Source organism: Podarcis vaucheri (assembly GCF_965113315.1).
Source record: "Podarcis vaucheri genome assembly, chromosome: 5".
NCBI classification, from domain to species: Eukaryota; Metazoa; Chordata; class Lepidosauria; order Squamata; family Lacertidae; genus Podarcis; species Podarcis vaucheri.
This window is the reverse complement of record NC_138763.1, coordinates 15,965,278-15,985,299: the sequence shown is the minus strand read 5'-3', so window position 1 is coordinate 15,985,299 and position 20,022 is coordinate 15,965,278. Positions and strand designations below refer to the sequence as shown.

Here is a 20,022-nt window from a genome sequence, read left to right as displayed (position 1 = left end):
TTATTTGAACCAAGCTGGAATGATAGTATTTCTGATGGTGCTCTGCTGCCTGAGGATCTTTTTAATCATCACCTAAATGACGTATTTTTGGGAGGGGCGGGTTGCATTTGCAGTTTGAAAACAAAACCGGATTTTACAAAAAACACTTCGAACGCAACCCATCTAGGTATTAGCAGAGTGACTGGGGTAAAGCAGAGGGAGTGCGGGGAGAAAAGAAACTGATAATACTTCCCTGACGTAAACTGAAGAAAAACAGCATATAACACATGGAGGAATAAACCAAAAGGTTTTTCTTTCTTAGGTCAGGCCTACGCAGGAAGAAAACTAGTTCAGAACCACTCCCCACCCCCTTGAATCCTCCAGCTGTTAAATCTCAACTGTCTTCGTCACTGACAGCTAATTCCCAACTGACCAGAACTTCATGCCAATAGTCTGCTGTCAGACAGACCAATAGCAGAATTACCCCCAAGTTACAGACTAGATGGTCCTTGCTGTTGTACTTCCAACACTAGACCCACCTTGAGCTGCCCATGGGGGAAGGAGGGGTCCCTAACCCAGAATGCGGCAGCTAGACTGGTGACTGGGAGCAGCCAAGACCACATAACACCAGTCTTGAAAGACCTACACTGGCTCCCAGTACATTTCCGAGCACAGTTCAAAATGTTGGTGTTGACCTTTAAAGCCCTAAATGGCCTCGGTCCAGTATACCTGAAGGAGCGTCTCCACCCCCATCGTTCTGCCCGGACGCTGAGGTCCAAGGCCAAGGGCCTTCTGGCGGTTCCCTCATGGCAAGAAGCGAGATTACAGGGAACTAGGCACAGGGCCTTCTTGGTAGTGGCACCCACCCTGTGGAACGCCCTCCCAACAGATATCAAAGAGATAAACAACTACCTAACAGTTAGAGGACATCTGAAGTTCAGGGAAGTTTTTAATGTGTTTTTAATCTTTGTTGGCAGCCACCCGGAGTGGCTAGGGAAACCCAGCCAGATGGGCAGGGTACAAATAATAAATTACTTCTTCTTCTTCTACTACTACTACTACTACAACTAAACACGTCCCTATTTCTACTTCCCAGCAGACCTCAAGTATGCATATGATAATGCCAAATACGTCACGATGAGTGTGGCCCTTGCCCTGATTGTGAGGGTCTTCCACACCTCGTGTGTAAAGAAGCTTTTCTGTACTGCACTTAACCCCACATGGATGCATTCAGCAGCTTCCTTGCCTCCAGATCCCTGTGTGCATGGATAACCTGGAAGGGGAGCGTGGCATTGAATATTCTGTGAAGGGCAAAGAGAAGCCTCACTTTCATTGAATTATCTGGCAGCAAAAACATCCTGGCTGAAGGTCAGTGGAACACCATACCCTCCAACACTTCTCCAAAGAAAATAAGGATGTCCTATTCAGTGCTTTTTTCCCCTGGGGGTACACAAGGGTACACATACCCCTAAACATTTTGTGAATCTAAGTTTGGCCTCATTGAGGGGCAGTATTTCAATATGAGTAGGAAAATGAGAGTACCCGTAAATATTTTTTTTAGAGGCAAAAGCACTGGTTCTATTTAATAATAATAATAATAATAATAATAATAATAATAATACAGTGGTACCTAGGGTTAAGGGATGCTGGTGGTGCTGTGGGTTAAACCACAGAGCCTAGGACTTGCCGATCGGAAGGTCGGTGGTTCGAATCCCCATGACAGGGTGAGCTCCCATTGCTCGGTCCCTGCTCCTGCCAACCTAGCCGTTCAAAAGCACATCAAGGTGCAAGTAGATAAATAGGTACTGCTCCGGCGGGAAACAATGTTTCCGTGCGCTCCTCTGGTTCGCCAGAAGCAGTTTAGTCATGCTGGCTACATGACCCGGAAGCTGTATGCCAGCTCCCTTGGCTAGTAAAGCGAGATGAGCACCGCAACCCTAGAGTTGGCCACGAGGGGACCTAATGGTCAGGGGCCCCTTTACCTTTACTTTTTACCTTGGGTTACATACGTTTTAGGTTACATACGCTTCAGGTTACAGATTCCGCTAACTCCGCTAACTCCGCTAACTCTGCTAACCCAGTTAGTTATTTATCTCCTTGGCTCAGGCGTCACATAACTCCATACCCTCCAACATTTCTCTGGTGAAAATCAGGACGTCCTAAGGAAAATCAGGACATTCTGGGAACAAATCAGAAACCAGGGCAGCTTCTGTAAATCCAGGACTGTCCCTGGAAAATAGGGACACTTGGAGGGTCTGCTACACCCTCTGTGGGAATCCCACCCCCAGGCACAAAGTTGAGCCCAAGTGATGGATCACATTCCTTATAGGGTGTACTACGAGGCCTTGCTGTCTGAATCTTTTTCAATGCCTAGGGCGTGTTTCATTCAAGGAAGCAAACAACGGAAAAGTATCATGACTACTGTCTCCAAGACAGTATGTGGTGTGCCCAGGCTCCTATTGCAAAACCTTGGTGCGAGTAGAGAGCAGGCAGAGAGCAAGACGCTCATAATGAACGCAGGCTGCCTTTTTGTGGTGACTGGAAGAATGCTGATTTCCTTTGGGATTCTAAGCATCGTCTCTGGAATTATCGCCTTCTTCCCTGTTTTTTCCTATAAACCGTGGTTTGCCGGATGGAGTGTTCACATTGCTTCTCCCATCTGGAGCGGAGCTTTGGTAGGCAGAACTGAATTATATCTAAATTTATAAAGCTGTATGACTGGGAAAGGATGCGGGTGGCGCTGTGGGTTAAACAACAGAGCCTAGGACTTGCTGATCAGAAGGTGAGCTCCCATTGCTCGGTCCCAGCTCCTGCCCACCTAGCAGTATTAAAGCACGTCAAAGTGCAAGTAGATAAATAGGTAAGGTAAACTGCATTTCCATGTGCTGCTCTGGTTCGCCAGAAGCGACTTAGTCATGCTGGCCACATGACCCGGAAGCTGTATGCCAGCTCCCTTGGCCAGTAAAGCGAGATAAGCGCCGCAACCCCAGAGTCGGCCACGACTGGACCTAATGGTTAGGGATCCCTTTACCTTTACCTATGACTGGGAAACGATAGTAACATTGCTCCTGATCTGCCTTGTTGCTGACATTTAATCTGGAACCTTTTAAGGTTCTGGAATTTCAAGAATGGGTGAAAGAAATCCTTGCCGAATGTAATCTACATGACTAGTAGCCATTGATAGGCCTCTATCACAAGATGAGGCACATATACACAATTTGAATGGCTATGTCCATGAACCCATGAGTTGGCCCCTATGTGAGAGAGGGTGAATGCACATACAGACATCTCCCCCGAATTTTCCATATCGATTTGAAGTATCCCACCCAATCGGCAGGTTCTGGTCGATACTTCTATGTTACAATGCTAAGGGCTTTGACGCAATGTTGGATCCCTCCTCTCCCTTTGTGTTTAGAGATGAAAACAAAATGTTAGGGCTGGCTCGAGGGGAGAAAAAGCAACAACATTATCTGTAAACAAGTGCAGTTTTGCGAAGTTTGGGGGAGAAAACAAGATCGCTGGGCAACGCATTTGCAGCAAAGTTGAAATTGATCATCTAATAGCTGAAACTCCCCGGCTGGAGTTGGCCCAGTTCTGAGGATGAACTAATCCCTCCTGGCTTGCTTTCTCTCTGTTCCCTCCACCACATGTGTAAATTGAGGGAGTCTCGCTTGCAAAAGCAGATGGGAAAAGAGGTTTGGCCACTCTTGCCTCCTATATTGGCTCGTCCCAGTGTTCTTACGTTGCTGTGTTATTTGTTCTGGCTAAAACCCCTCTTGGACCCTGTGCAACCTTTCTTCCTCTCTTTCTGCCTGATGAATTTTGCCAACCTTTCCCGTGACTCCAGATTAGCCTTCCCCAAGCTGGTGCCCTCCAGATGTTTTGGTCTACAGCATCCATCAGCCCCAGCTAGCACAGTTTCTCCAGATGTTTCTGCTTTCGTTCCTGGGAACTCTCTACAGTAGTACATGGTGCCAAGACCTCAGTTTCAGGCTCCTTTTGCCTAAGAACTCTGTTCAAACGCCTGTTCTCAGAGGGCAGGGCTGGGGAAGTTGTGCTCCACCCTGGGTGTTATGCAGTTCCACAGGGGTCTGCATTGCCCTTACATACTTTATTTATTAAATTTATATCCTGCCCTTCATCCCAAGAGAGCTCAGGGGGAGAGGGCAAGCAACAAGCAATACTACAGTAAAATTGTTTTTAAAGCATATTTAACACGATTCCAATGCAGATGCGGTCTAGGAAGACCTCAGCTTAAAAGGCTTATTGAAAGAGGAAACTGTTTGAAACTGTTGGGGAATTTCATCCAAAGGCTTGGGCTGCAGCAGCGGGGGCCGGGGGGGGCAGAATCAGTCAATTTCCGTTCTTTCGGTTTCTCATTTTCCCAATCTTAAACTCTGTTCTCTGCATTTCTGCAGCAATTCGCGGTTTGCTTGCTTTACCAAAAAATGATCGCAAAGATTCTTCAACCAGTTTGGTGCAAATTTCTTTTCCTAAACGTATTTTTGTACGCAATTTAAACAAACGTACGCATTTTTGAAAGCAATTTCTCCTAACGTAATGCATTTTTCATATGTTGTTTTCACTAGCATGTTCACTTAAAAAATAAATAAATTAGATTTTCCAACATACAATTCAAGAGAGAAAGAGAAATAATCCATAACAGAAAAGGAACATTAAATCATTATAAAATATCCCGAAAGAAAGAAACATAAGCAAAATAAAACAAACTCACCACCCTGTTTAGCTTCCCTCCCCCGCTACTAGTCTTCTCTAGAATCAATTTTACCTTTATCATTGCATTCTGATTGTTTTTATTTTCTCTATATACATATACCAGTATATCTCTGTCAGGGAACTGACATCGGAGCCAGAGGCGGAGGCGAGGCTCTCAAACGATGCTGGAGAAGGGCCCAGCAGGGGGAGAGGTGGCTCACCAGCTGGGGAAGGAAATCAGCGTAACACCAGGGATAAAGGGGGGCAGATGGGGGAATCGGCGAGAGGGCTCCAGGACTCTTCGCCGGAGATCAGCGAGGAGAGCACGGGTCCTCCGCTACCCACGCCCTCCCTGCGCAGAAGACTTCCGCACAGGGAGAGTAGGAGGAGACTTGGAGTCAAACAACTTTTATGCTGGAAAAGGTTTAAGAAACGCCCACTGACGGATTCTGCCAGCGACTGAACAGCCACGAAATGTAGGGCTGTCCAGACAGAAAAGGTTTAACAAGGCAAACTAGCCAGGAGTGGCACCAACTTGCGCACGAGTAACCCCTACAGTTATTACAATCTCTTTGATAGATTATTGTTTTGATGCATTTACATTCTTAGTCTAAGCATATTAGCATGTCTTTTTTAGAGCAATATTTTGTCATATAGTCATCAAAGCATTGCCATTGATTTTTTAATTTTTTGATTTGACGCCTATCGTATAGATGCTGTTAATTTAGCCAATTTTAAATATTCATTTAATTTGAGAATCCATTCCTCCTTGATAGGTAGTTCTTTAGCTTTCCATTTAGATGCTATTACTATCCTAGCTGCGGTGGTCACATATAATAAAATTCTTTTTTATTTATTTCGGTATTTCTTTTCCTAATGGGCCCAGTAAGTAAGCCTCTGTTTTTTTTGTTAATGGGATTTTAAGCATTTTTTTCCAACTTCTCATGTATTTCTCCCCAAGCATGTTCACTTTCCATGCACATTATCCACTAATAAATGCATTTCTATAAATATTATTTGGCTGGAAAGCTGCATCACAAAATCTGGGAATGCAGGAAACCTTTGCCCAACATGGGGCTCAAACCCACAAACTTGAGATTAAGAGCCTAATGCTTTGCCAACTGAGCTATCCTCTATACCCGCTTTTTATGCGTAGGTGTTGTTGTTGTTTAGTCATTCAGTCGTGACCAACTCTTCGTGACCCCATGGACCAGAGCACGCCAGGCACTCCTGTCTTTCACTGCCTTCCACAGTTTGGTCAGACTCATGTTTGTGGCTTTGAGAACACTGTCCAACCATCTCGTCCTCTGCCGTCCCCTTCTCCTTGTGCCCTCCATCTTTCCCAGCATCAGGGTCTTTTCCAGGGAGTCTTCTCTTCTCATGAGGTGGCTAAAGTATTGGAGCCTCAGCTTCAGGATCTGTCCTTCCAGTGAGCACTCAGGGCTGATTTCCTTCAGAATAGATAGGTTTGATCTTCTTGCAGTCCATGGGACTCTCAAGAGTCTCCTCCAGCACCATAATTCAAAAGCATCGATTCTTCAGCGATCAGCCTTCTTTATGGTCCAGCTCTTACTTCCATACATCACTACTAGGAAAACCATGGCTTTAACTATACAGACCTTTGTTGGTAAGGTGATGTCTCTGCTTTTTAAGATGCTGTCTAGGTTTGCCATCGCCTTTCTCCCAAGGAGCAGGCGTCTTTTAATTTTGTGACTGCTGTCACCGTCTGCAGTGATCATGGAGCCCAAGAAAGTAAAATCTCTCACTGCCTCCATTTCTTCCCCTTCTATTTGCCAGGAGGTGATGGGACCAGTGGCCATCATCTTCATTTTTTTTGATGTTGAGCTTCAGACCATATTTTGCGCTCTCCTCTTTCACCTTCATTAAAAGGTTCTTTAATTCCACCTCACTTTCTGCCATCAAGGTTGTGTCATCTGCATATCTGAGGTTGTTGATATTTCTTCCGGCGATCTTAATTCCGGCTTGGGATTCATTCAGCCCAGCCTTTCGCATGATGAATTCTGCATATACCGGTAAGTTAAATAAGCAGGGGACAATATACAGCCTTGCCGTACTCCTTTCCCAATTTTGAACCAATCAGTTGTTCCATAGGATTATGCATAGGATTACTCCCTTAAACAGGATCTATCTGTCCTATAGTAGTAACCTATAGAACGGCTTTCTTAAAAATAGAATGAATTATTTTCCATCAGCTTCTGGTTTTGCATGCTTCACATAGTGGGTTTGTTTCCTTGCGTTGCGATTTATTTCTTTTAAAGAAGTCTGTTTTGCAAAGTTCTTTGGAGAGAACAAAGGCCTATTAAACATTACTAACTTTATTATGTGTAACCATATGTTTCCCCCTCTGTCTACAGGCTGTTATTGCAGGTGTACTGGTTGCTCTGGCTGAAAAACAATGGACCCAGAGATACCTGGTAAATTTATGTGGTTATTCTATACAGTGCCACATTCTAGGCAGAAGGCAGGCAGAGTTAATCCAGGCATAGGCTCTTGAGGAAGAAAAGGCACACAGCTGTAGCCTTAAGCTACAGATCAGATAAAGAATACAAGGTTTAAAGCAGGCACACTTTAAAACATTCTACCAGATTTACAAGACTGAGCAGGATCCAGAGATATTTCCTGACTTGAAAGAAGGGAATGTTGTGAGAACCAATAAAATCCATCAAACTAGTGGAACCACCTTCTTTTTTAATTATTTTTCAGTTTCCTTGATATATGGAAAGTGCATAAATAATAACCCCATCCTCGCAAAATGATCCTTACGGGATTTTTGCAGGTTTGGGTACATTTCTTTTTCTGCCATAACAAAAGGTGGTGGTTGTTTTGAAGAAAGAGATTATACTTTACCCCCATAAACACTGCATATGTTGTTGGTTTTTTTGCACTGCTACCCTCCCCTGCCATTTATTGTTAATGTTTATTGATTGGGTTTAATTAGCATTGCTGTCACAGAGGCTTTTTAGTATCCTTTTTTCTTTAATAAGCTGCCTTCAGGAAGCAGAGCTGGGGCGGCCTTCCTCTGAGACTCTGGTTAAGTTAGAGGAGTCAATACAGAAGGCTGTGTACGCACCATAACTTTTAAAGCGCATACCAAGCACATTTTCCTTCTTCAAAGAATTCTAGGCACTAGAGTTTACTAAGGATTTCTGGGAATTGTGAGGGGGTAAACCCCAGGGCACAGAATTCTTTGAGGGCGGCATTGTGCTTTAAAAGTATAGTCTGTACACAGTCTGAGAGAGATGGGTTGCTTAACTGAGCATTATACTGTTCTAGGATCACAGTAAGATTGCTGTGAAGGAGTCTGGGTTTGTAGGGGGGAGAGGTTAGGGCAGATTCACACCATCCTCTAAACGCATGGGTAGGCAAACTGTTAAGTTGTGGGTGAACATATCAGACGACACAGCGATTCTTCAAACAGCTCTTGTTTATTCACAGGCCAGAACAGAACTGAACTGAAGGGTTCAGCCAGCCTGCTCATATAGAGCTCTACTAGAATGCAACATTAACCATTTTCTGTAACTATCCAATCACTGAATGTCACTTTTGATCCCTTATTTGCATATGTGGACCTGAGTGAAAACTATCTACAGTATCCCCCTGCTGGCCCAGGGTGAGAACTTCAGTACATAACACAAACCAAGGCCCGGGGGCTGGATCCGGCCCAATTGCCTTCTAAATCCAGTCTGCGGACGGTCTGGGAATCAGCGTGTTTTTCCATGAGTATAATGTGTCCTTTTATTTAAAATGCATCTCTGGGTTATTTGTGGGGCATAGGAATTCGTTCATATTTTTTCCCCAAAATATAGTCGTCCCCCCCCACAAGGTCTGAGGGACAGTGGACTGGTCCCCTGCTGAAAAAGTTTGCTGACCCCTGCTCTAAAGCACCTAATATATCTCTGCCATTAGCCAGATAAGACAAGATGCTTCTGTTTCCATTCCAGTGGGAAGCCGCTTTCACCTTTAGCATCTTGAACATCATCAGCTCTCCAGTTCAAGGTGCCATCGCCTTTGCATCCCTCCTTCTTGGACCTTATTGCTACTACTCTTTCGCCGGAGTTTCTGGTATGAACTACCTTGGTTATGCGGTCCTTTTGCCCTTTCCTTATGGTAAGTTTGCTTCCGTGTGCAAGGACCCCGCAGGCTACGAGTGGTACTACCTAGCGCTGCAGATACTAGACATTTGCTCCAGTCTTGCCATGCTCTCTGCATCCCTGGCCATTGTGATCAAACTCACAGCAAGACTGCTCCAGTTTGGACACTTAAATGTGAGTATTACTCAGTGGCAGGGAAGTAATGATTAAGAGCAGCATATAAGTATTCTTATTTGTCTGTTTCGTTTATTCCATTTAATGCCCATCTTTTATTTCATTGCTTTGCACTGCACAATTCAAAGTTTTGGTGCTGACCTTTAAAGCCCTATATGGCCTCGGCCCAGTATACCTGAAGGAGCATCTCCACCCCAATTGTTCTGCCCGGACATTGAGGTCCAGTGCTGAGGGCCTTCTGGTGGTTCCCTCACTGCAAGAAGTGAGGTTACAGGGAACCAGGCAGAGGGCCTTTTCAGCAGTGGTGCCCGCCTTGTGGAATGCCCTCCCATCAGATGTCAAGGAAATAAACAACTATCTGACTTTTAGAAGACATCTGAAGGCAGCCCTGTTCAGGCAAGGTTTTAATGTGTGACATTCTAATATATTTTTAATCTTTGTTGGAAGCCACCCAGAGTGGCTGGGGAAACCCGGCCAGATGGGTGGGGTATTAATAATAATAATAATAATAATAATAATAATAATAATAATAATAATAATATTTCTTCATGGAGCTTTTGGTTTCCCTCTTTCCCCACAACAACCCTGTGCGGTAGGCTAGGCTGAGAAGCAGTGATTGGCCCAAGGTCACCCAGTAAGCTTCGTGGTGGAGCAAGGATTTGAACCCTGTCCTCTAAGGGAAGGAATGGGTTTCCCAAACCCAAAACTGACTGTGCAGGCAGTTTTAAACTGCACCAAAATCCCTATTTTTCCTTAGCTAAAATGCATAAGCTTGAGCCGTTGAGCAAATGCATAACAAGAACACAGCTCTCTCCTTTATCAGTTTGTGATGGCAAGGCTGACCTTGACTTTACCAGTAGAACAGACACAGACACGTTTGTACCTTATCTTACATCCTGACCACAAAAGACGCACAGACCCAAGTCTGGGAACAATGCCAGAGTGTGTTCTCGGAAATGGTGACCTCTGGCTCCAAGATAAGAGTAGGAAAAGGAGTATCCTTTTATGGTCAGGAGTGCAGGAAGGAAATCCCTTTTATGGTTAAGAGTGCCGGAGCAGGAACATCTGTGATGTCAACCTGCATGTACAAGCTGACGTGGCTGGATTCCTGGGGAAGGGGGGAAGAGGGTGCCTGGAGGATATATATACTGCATGAAATGTCTCATTTCTTTGGACATGCTCTGGACACACCACGCAGGTGCCTTTCTGCTGTTCTGGAGAGCAGAAATAAAGAACTCTTTCTCTGAACCAACCCTCGGCGTCATTTGACTTCCTTCCCCCTGTCCGGGAGCAACACAGACCCAATCGGTGAACTCCAATAAGGCTACACAAGGAGCTCAAGGCGGCAGACCCCTTCTTTGTTTTATCCTCGCAACAACAAGTAGGTTTAGGCTGAGAGGCTGTGACAGGCCCAATGTCAAGCAGTGGTCAGCCAGGTTCTGGCCCAACACACTAACCACTACATTACACTGGAAGTTGTTTTGTTTGGATTTTATCCTGGTCTTTGGACCTGCAAATAATTGTGACCCATCATACCAGGCACTGCCCACTAATGGTGTATCATCTGCATAGGGAGAAGCCAACAAGCAAAGACAACTGGGCTGAACTGCCACGACACATGGGTTTCAGGCTGCATTTATAGTCTGGTGGACGTCAGGGGCTGCCGGCATTAGAAGCAGAAAGGCATCAGCCTTGGTGGTTGCTGTCTTGTGTGGCAATCTCTCTCCTACGGGGTTGGACTATCTCCTGAAAGCTAAAGGATTCCTAGGCTTCAAATTTACATTGCCGACCCAAGCTTCCTATTGGTTCCCACTGACCTGGAAGAACTATAAACAGGACATGACATACAGAGTTGGAAGGGACCACGAGGATCATTCTAGTCCAATCGCCTGCAATGCAGAATTTTTTTCACCCAACGTGGGACTCAAACCTACAACTTTGAGATGAAAAGTCTCATGCTTGACAGTTGCGAAGGGCTGATCTAATGTTACTGGAACTGAATCATCTTTGGCTGGCTTTTAGTATGCAAACACCTTAACAGCTTGGGACCAGTTTGTACATAATTATCGTTCCACAGTTGTACAAAATCAATATTTTAGCAGCAGCTACACTGTGGAACTCCCTGCCCTTTGATACCAGGCTGGTGCCTTTGCTGTTCTCTTTCTAGTACCTGCTTAAAAACTTGCTTAGGCAAGCTGAGCCAATCATGTAGAAGTTACATGGGTTTCAGTTACATGTTTTTAGTTCATTGCCGATTTTAACTGATTTTTTAATATTTGAAAATACCTGTTTTTAACTGTCTTCCGCTGATAATTTTAACGGTGTGGATTTTGGGGTTGTTTTTTTTTTTGTAAACTGCTTCGATGTTTTATTACAATCAAGTGGTGTATAATTTTTGTTTAAAAAATAAAATAGAAATAAACATGGGGTCCAGTGTGCTGAGACTACTTATGCTAAAACGTGCCTCAACTTAACTGTATCTTTTGTGTGTGTATGATGATGAACGGCTTTTGGCAAATTAATCTGACTGACAGACCCCCTCTGCTGCCAGATCCTCAGGATTGTGCTCTAAGTTAACTTAGGGAATGGCCACACACTCCTCCTGGCTTGCTGAAATCACTGCATCTGAGATTTGAAGATCTCTTCTTTGTCTAGCGGCCCTTTAACTGAACCTGGGATCTGGTTTGGCCACTATCTCCTGGGACAAAGGAAGGCTTAATTCACTTTATTTGTTAGGATGTCCTTATTAAATAGGAAAACAAAGCAAAATTCTATTCCTTCCATTTATCTGGGGCATGTGGAGGAAGAAAAGCTTGACGAGGACACTTTTGAGTTAAAGAGATGGGCGTTTGGAAATGAGGACGGGAAATATGCAGTGCAGAAAAGCAGGCAGCTGTTTATATCCCCCAGGGGCCTTATTTATATTGTTCCTAAATTTTCTGTCCTCTCCGGTCTCATCAGAGGACCTCAGTTGACACTTTGCCATTACCAGGGTCACTGGTTTCTCCTCTGGTCTCCCTTTTCCTGCTCCCTGCTCCAGCTGCAGGATTAACCCTCTGCCTCTCCCGTTGCCGGCCATGCAATGTGAACCCCTGCGGCCGCTGCTCCTGCCCTTGAAGCCAAGTGCTGGGCTTAAGTGCCTTGAAAGGCAGGATACTCCGTCTCTCACATGACTGAGCATCTGATTGCCAAACAGCCTGTGACGAGATGAGGCGCTCAGGAGCTCGAGAACTTAACTGCAGCAGATGGTCTGCACTGCGACTCCTATCCGCCCTGTCAGCTGGTTGGGGGCTGATCTGGATCTGGACGGTGCCGGGTTCACTAGAGGGGGTGTGATGCTGCCGAAACAGTGAGGCACTGTTGCTTACTGGAAGGGAGTTGAGGAGGCGAGGCAGTGCAAATGCACCAGTGCAGCCAGTCCAACTGCTGCTTAGCTGGAGGGAGAGGGATGGTGCAAACCTCTCCCTCCAGCTAAGCAGCAGCAATGCATCTGCTGGGCAGCTAGCACAGCAATTGCTGAGCAACCTCTGGGAATGGCTTGGGGCTACGTATCCCTGCATCCTCCACAGAAAAAAAATATGATATTAATGTCTATTTCTGCAGCGTGGGGAGGTCTCTTCCAGATGTTAATTGCTTCAATTTGGCAGCAGGGATGCTGGGGGATGTCGTCCCAGCCCCTTCCCCATGTGGAAACAGAAACTTGAAGTGTCCCTCACAGCCTTTCTGCTGTTGCAATTGTTGTTGTTGTTTAGTCGTTTAGTCGTGTCCGACTCTTCATGACCCCATGGACCAGAGCACGCCAGGCACTCCTGTCTTCCACTGCCACCCGCAGCTTGGTCAAACTCAAGTTCGTAGCTTCGAGAACACTGTCCAACCATCTCGTCCTCTGTCGTCCTCTGCTGTTGCAATCCCATACCCTGAATATCCCTATTTATATCTGAGGAATGTTGGAGGGTACTCTAGTCTCGACCTGCCAGCCAGCCACCTTGAGATCTTCCTGGGCCCACCCCATCTCCCGAACTGCCTCTCAGGAGACCTGTTCATCCCACCCCTAAGGGCAAGCTGCCAGTGTCTTATGGATGAGCCAGGATCAGATCTCTTTCTGCTGTTGGGTGCGACAAGGGTTAAAGCAGCCGCATTTCACCACCCAGCCTGTGTAGCGAATGCCACTGAATTGAGTTAACGCACAAGGCAACTCGACACCAAGATGCCAGGGCAAAGGTCAACATTGGGCTCTCTGGAGCATGCTAGTGACCTGGTGCTGTCTCGGCTTGCAGGGGGAAATCAACACAGTAATGAAGGTTTTGCACTCCACTTGACCTCTTGCTGAAGCCCTTGCTCAAGCTGTCTAGAGTGATGGACTCAAAAATCTGAGTGCATCTGCTCCACCTTTTCCAGCTCAGGGTGCAAGATGAGTTGCTCCAAAACCCATCTTTATGCTCCAGAGGGTCAACAATGTGCTTGCATTGTGGTGGCTCAGGCAAGAGAGAAAATGGAGCCATTTACGATAGATTTAATAATATATTAGCGAAGAAGCGAGACACTTTCACAGGGCCTTGTGATGTGCCCTGCTTATGAGTGTTTGCAGGCTAAACTACATGATAGGCATTTTGCTATAGCTTGACATGCACATGCTTTCAGTTTTTTTAGTCAATAAAAAAGATTGAGGGGGCCCAAGCAGTCTCGGCCCCCTGGAGCCGGCACCTGGGACATGGACCCATTGTTTGCCATCACCAGTTCCCAGGCTCCTGTTGCTTCCTACCTCCCTTCTCAGTTGGCCTGTGATCTTACCCTCCAACATTTCTCCGATGAAAATAGGGGCATCCAGTGCTATTTTTCTAGAAAAAGAGGTGCCAGAACTCACCATGAACACCTCCCTTGTTCTCTTCAAATGGCAATGGTGCCCACCAGAGGGGTGCTGTAATTGAGTTCCAGTGAGTTCCAGCTAAATAAAGCCTTGGAGATGTCCTATTCCATACCCTCCAACATTTCTCTGATTAAAATAGGGATGTGCTAAGGAAAATCAGGACATTCCGGCATCAGATCAGATTCTATGATCTACACCTGTGTGTTCTCGTTCCGCTGAGTTTTTAAAGGTCAGATTTTCTGAACTCAGGAAAAAAGGAGGTTGGGGAGAAGGCAAAATGAGAAGGCAATGTTTTGTTTACAGTGCCATGCAGATCCACTGGAATAGCCTCCTCACTGATCTATGATTGCCAGAGTTCCCTGGCAAGAAAGGGGTCGGTTGTTAAATCACCCTGTACACCCTCTGAGAGGGATATGGGTCTCATAAGCAGTCTCAGCACCTGTAAATAGGTGAGTTCCTCTGCCTTGATATTACTCTGTTTCCCAACACCCACGCCATGACGGTTGGCGAACCTGCGCCTGATTTCATGCCACTCTTGGCCTAATTTCATGCAAGTGGGGAATGTCTAGGTGGGAGGGAAAGATGACAAGAGTGGGAAAATTCTGCAACAAGCCAATACAGAGGGAGCAATGGGAAGATGTGGGAAAGCTCACTGAAAGCAATCAATTCAGACTTCTGGTGAGGAGTGGAAAATGGAGTTGGGGTGGAAAGCTGAAATGGATGGAGTGATGGGAAATTATCAGATCAGACCTGTGGCAAAATTGATCTGTCTCCAGATAGTCTGGTGCGGGGGGGGGGGGAGAGAAAGAGTGGTGCCCCCCCATATTTGGTTCTGCTCCTCACACAGAGAGAGATTACCCTTGAGCAGAAAACGGGTTTCTTATGCCCTGTGCAGTTCTACAAGGATGGAAATTATCACCATACTAATATGCATATGGGAAATTACCTTAAAAGACAGACTTGATTATCTCTGAGGGAGTCCAGGACACCCAATGGCTGCAGCGTCTCGCAAATTAATCTGCACAGAGGTGGGGGGGGGAATGACTGCACAAGTATAGCCCAACAAACTCGTAAATCCCTCACCAATACAAGGTTCCCTTGGAAGGTGCTCTCAGCTTCCCACACAAGGCAAGAGACGCGTCAGAATGCGTTGTAAAATGTACCTGCTCTACCCAAGGGTCACTTTCGAAAAACCAAAATAACAATAGGCCAACAGCATGCAGATGACACTGACCCAAAAAAAGTGTCTGTGAAAAGCAGCGAGTGAACTTTTACGGCCGTGTGTGTATACACCCTTAGAAACAGGGTGAGATGCAGCTGGTGTGTGTACCTTTCAAAAGCAGGCTGTTCCCCCTTCTTCTTTATCACCTGTCAACCACATGCTGCAAGTACAGTTTAATCTAAATATATGGCTCTGACCTTTTCAAGATCACAAGCTGTTGCTGCGCAAAGATCAAAGCTTCTGGAGTTTTGAAGTGGCGGGGCGTCTTGTTTCTATTGTTTGTCCAAGCTAACGCACCTCTGTTGTGCATGCCGAGACAGTTCACACACCTACGGTTGCCCCCCAGGTGAGCATCCCACCCTCTGGGGATGCATGTGTGCGTCTTTTGTGTGTGGCGGGTGCGTGTGTTGCATCAGGCATGTCCAAAGTCTGGCCTAATCCAGCCCGCCAGTCGGTTTAATCTGGCCCCTGTGGCAGTATATGTCCTGGGGTAAAATCCTTAAAAAAAAGCTCAACAACTTTGGTCGGCCCTCACACATGTTCACTTCGACAAATCTGGCCCTCTTTGAAAAAAGTTTGGGCACCCGTCTTACATGGAGGTGTGATCTCTGTAAACATGGGGACTGTCTGCATACTCTCCAAACATTTACATTTGTGAGCTGCCAAAATTGTGCAGCCGTCATAATACGTTTTTTTACAAGAGGGTCAAAGATAGAAGGGGAATAAGGTGTGGTGAGGGTGGTTTAGTTGCACCTGGGGTTGTTATGCCTTTAACTCCAGCAATCAATAAAGAAAAGTTTAACAGTTTAATGACGTATTTCTTTTAAGTGATTGTACTAAGCAGGATGCAAGGGTTTGCCCCTAGAGGCATCTTATCGATATTTAAAATAAGTTATTTTTCTTAATAAGCAGCTAAAGGCAACAGGCATGGTGCTTCCCCAGTTTATCCTCACAACACCCCTGTGAGGTAGACTAGGCTGAGAGTGTGAGACTGGCCCAAGGTCACCCAGCAAACGTCATGTGTGAAGGGATAGCTCCTGATCGTAAGGGGGAAGTGGCATTGTCTATAAGCAGTCACACTTCACTCCTATTCCTTTGCCACATATATTGGATTGACAGAATCGTGACCCGTGTTTGTTTGTTTTTAGAAAGGATTCAGCAGCATTTGCACCAGCAAATAATGGATTTTAGGTAAGGGCTTTGAAGATAATGAGAAAAGTATCCACATGAGGACAATGTGAGGCTACCTCTTTATCCCTACCAACAAATGTTTGCTGTCCTGGCGATAAAGCCCATCTGAACCTTCTGTAAATGTATGTCCCTGCTCCATTTAAATTCCATTTACTTCTTCATTGAAGTCTCGGAGCGCAACAAGTGTTTTTTCTCCCCTGATTATTTTACTACCTAAAAGGGTTCCAAAGGAGAAGCGATGTTGTCCACTGTTTCGACAGTACACACAAAAATGTGCCTAAGACTGCAGTTTAGGTATTTTGGGTGGGGTGGGGGGTCGGGGATTCAATTCATTTTGCATTTAAAGCTGAAATCTGAACTTTCTGAAGCAACGTGGGGACAGAAACACAGACAAATTCGCACTTATCTGAATTTTGTGGTGCAGTTCTCTAACCAAAATGAAAACATTAAATGGCCTAAAATATTAAATGGCCTAAAATAGCCATTATTCCTCTGGTCCTGTTAGCTAATCTCCACCAACCTCTCTCCAATGACTACCAGTATCTTTTGTCCATGAACAAGCATTCGTTTTTGTCCTATGTCGGCAAACGCTGAAACATTAATCCTTGAGGCCAGAGATAGTAATAACCTAAAAAAACAACACAACACCATCCTTATTGAAGACCCTCATTCAACCTTTTCCCTCTCTGAGACACCTGTTAATGATTTATTATTGACAAACTAGTTCCTGCCTTGACTCAACATCAAACTTTCCTTCAACAGCCCGTCCGTTGCAAGAATTTGTTCATCTGCTCTCATCTTTTGCCTGCAGGGCAATTGAGTTTAAAGTTGAACCACATGAAAGAAGGTAGCGTTTATCAGCATTTGCGGTGATATATACGCACGCATATATGTCTAATATGTCCCCCCCAAAAAATGCAATTTTTGTGTAGCTTGTCTGATACTTAACTGACAGCTAAGAACCTAAGAACAATTCTGTATGCGTGCAACGTGGGGAGGTGGTGGTGGGGTCCGGTGGAAATGCGCAAAAAAGATAATAATACAATGAAGTCATCAACGCTGGGGGGGGAGGAGGAATTCCTTCGCAATGATCAAAGGTTTTTAAGGCTGTCTGCTAATGGCAACACTTTCCTAAAACAAAACAGAAAAATCCTTTTGAAGAAGACAACAGCTGAGGGAAGAAGAAGGCTCCAGTGAATGTGGTTCTTATAATATGCAGCTGCAGTCAGGGAGGGGGGGCAGGGATGGAGGAAGGGAGAAGCAGCGGCAAGCATGGCGTACCCTTGAAATATCAAAGCTTTCGCCAGGCGTTGTGGGTAAGCCTGATCCAATTCTACAGAAAGGTGCTTGCAATTAAGGTGACTTCATTCCACCAAAAATAACCTCTAGTCATAGACTCCGTATGCCAGCTGTTTTAGAGATCAAAAGGAAACACAGCTGAATCACGTCTTGCGCTTTTTGAGATACAAGAAACAGGGGGTAAAGGTGGGGACATTTAGATGGCTGACTTCAGCTAAGTTTTACTTGTGTCCCTGTTTCAGTTGGGAACAGGGGGAGTTGTGGTGGGAGCCTTGATAATAAAGAAACTCTTCATTGCTTAAGAGCACCGTCTGGTAGTTCCAAAAGGACTCTTTGGCATCAGGTCCGGTAGATAAATGTTTATCTTGGCGCCGTGCGATGGATCTGTAATTTTAAGGCCTAACGGCTTGATCACCCGGATCAAGAATTCAAGGCACCATACCACATGGAAACTATGGGGAAGCTCATGGCAATTTCCCCCTTTTTTGTTTGCTCACCGTAACGTTTGCTCACCGTAACGTTTGCGCACTCTCCGTGTGCTTTGGGCTCCTTCAAATGACCTGCTTATTGATTATTTTTATAATGATTACATTTGTATCCCACCTTCCGTCCAAGGAGCTCAAGCCCATGTTCACAATTTCCCCCCTCTTTTGTTGTCACAACAATCCTGTGAGGTGGGGTGGCCTACAAAATTGTGACTGGCCGAGGGCCATGCAGTGAGCTTTCTGGTTGTGGGGATTTGAACCCTGGTCTCTCAGGTCCTAGTCCAATTCTCTAACCACTATACTACACAGCTCTACACCACACTGCTTATTGATTATCCATCCTGACAGGCTTACACAAAGCTTATGTGGATGTAAGATTATATCCTGTCCTTTTTGAGGATTCTTTCTGATTTGTTTACAGAGAGGTTACACCACAAAGAGCCTTCTGCTTGTAGGGTGTTTATACATCTTCCCATTAATCATTTGCTTATTCCACACTGGTCAATGTATTTGCCTATCACTTTCCTAACCACAAAAAGGAGTGTATCTGAAGAAGTGTGCATGCACACGAAAGCTCATACCAAGAACTAACTTAGTTGGTCTTTAAGGTGCTACTGGAAGGATTTTTTTATTTTGACTATGGCAAAACAACACGGCTATCTATCTGTCACAAAAAGGAGGTTTCTTTTTTAAAAAAAGATTTGTTGCGCTACAGCAGCAGACAGCTTTAATCCACAATAAGTGCACAAACCTCAATTTCTCGGTATGCACTTGAATTTCTTTGGCAAAATACTGCAAGTCTGGAGGCACCCGTTCAGTTTTTCAAACCCACAAGACCATTCCTTCTTTGTTCCCCTGGTTCTCTTTCCAAAGTTGATACTGTATACTTCCTCAAAAGCGTAGATTACCACACTAAATAGTACTCATCATCATCAAACCTTTTACTGGCATCACATACAAACATCCAAAACAAATCAATACAGAATTACCACATTTGCTACTGAAAACGCTAATAAAATGGCTCCATATTTAGGGGCCATTGGAGACAAATGGTTACGGTCTGCATGTGAGTGTTCAGAGGCTACTTCATGTTGGACCCTCCAAGTGTCCCTATTTACAGTCCCGGATTTACAGAAGCCGTCCCAATTTCTGATTTGATCTCAGAACGTTGTGCTTTCCCTTAAAAGGTAAAGGGACCCCTGACCATCAGGTCCAGTCGTGGCCGACTCTGGGGTTGCGGCGCTCATCTCGCTTTACTGGCCTAGGGAGCCGGCGTACAGCTTCCGGATCATATGGCCACCATGACTAAGCCACTTCTGGCGAACCAGAGCAGCGCACGGAAACACCGTTTACCTTCCCGCCGGAACGGTACCTATTTATCTACTTGCACTTTGACATGCTTTCGAACTGCTAGGTTGGCAGGAGCTGGGACTGAGCAATGGGAGCTCACCCCATTTTGGGGATTCGAACCGCCGACCTTCTGATCGGCAAGCCCTAGGCTCAGTGATTTAACCCACAGAGACACCCGTGTCCCGTGCTTTCCCTTAGGATGTCTCTATTTTCATTAGAGAAATGTTGGGGTGTCCCTGTTTTCGTCAGAGAAATGTTGGCAGATATGGAAACGGGATTCAGAATAAGATGGACTGTTATCTGATCAATCGAGCAATTACTCTGTTCATTCCTTTTGGCGTGGGATGGACAGACCTCATGCTTGTGGGATCTATTTGGTCTTTTACTGGGCTTCGAAGCCCATCAAACGAAGTCCAGTGCAAAATGGCGACTCCAGGGTTGAGCCAGGGACCCGCTGGACCCCATGTGCTATTCATGGGGGGAAGGCTGTGGCTCAGTAGAAGAACGTCTGCCCTGCATTTATCAGGTAGGGCTGGGAAGAATTTCTCATGAGGTGACATCTACTTGAGGGCTGTATGTATATGAACGATTCTGCTTTGTTTTGATGCAAGGCTTTTCACAGAACCA

General features: G+C 45.4%; 1 protein-coding gene across 2 annotated transcripts in view; it reads left to right on the top strand.

Annotated features, from left to right (window-relative positions):
* The first annotated feature begins 2,462 nt into the window (after positions 1 to 2,462).
* The window catches only part of TMEM212 (transmembrane protein 212), a 66,813-nt gene continuing 49,253 nt past the window's right edge, over positions 2,463 to 20,022 (top strand). Inside the window, exons 1-4 of one of the 2 annotated variants that reach the window (XM_082224658.1) lie at positions 2,463 to 2,654; positions 7,071 to 7,130; positions 8,658 to 8,981; positions 10,554 to 11,231. In XM_082224658.1, the coding sequence (XP_082080784.1) occupies positions 2,490 to 2,654; positions 7,071 to 7,130; positions 8,658 to 8,981; positions 10,554 to 10,586 (582 nt within the window). In that variant the 5' untranslated portion in view covers positions 2,463 to 2,489 and the 3' untranslated portion in view covers positions 10,587 to 11,231. Of the gene's footprint in view, positions 2,655 to 7,070; positions 7,131 to 8,657; positions 8,982 to 10,553; positions 11,232 to 20,022 lie in introns of those variants that run through there. The other variant, XM_082224657.1, reaches the window with a different exon arrangement.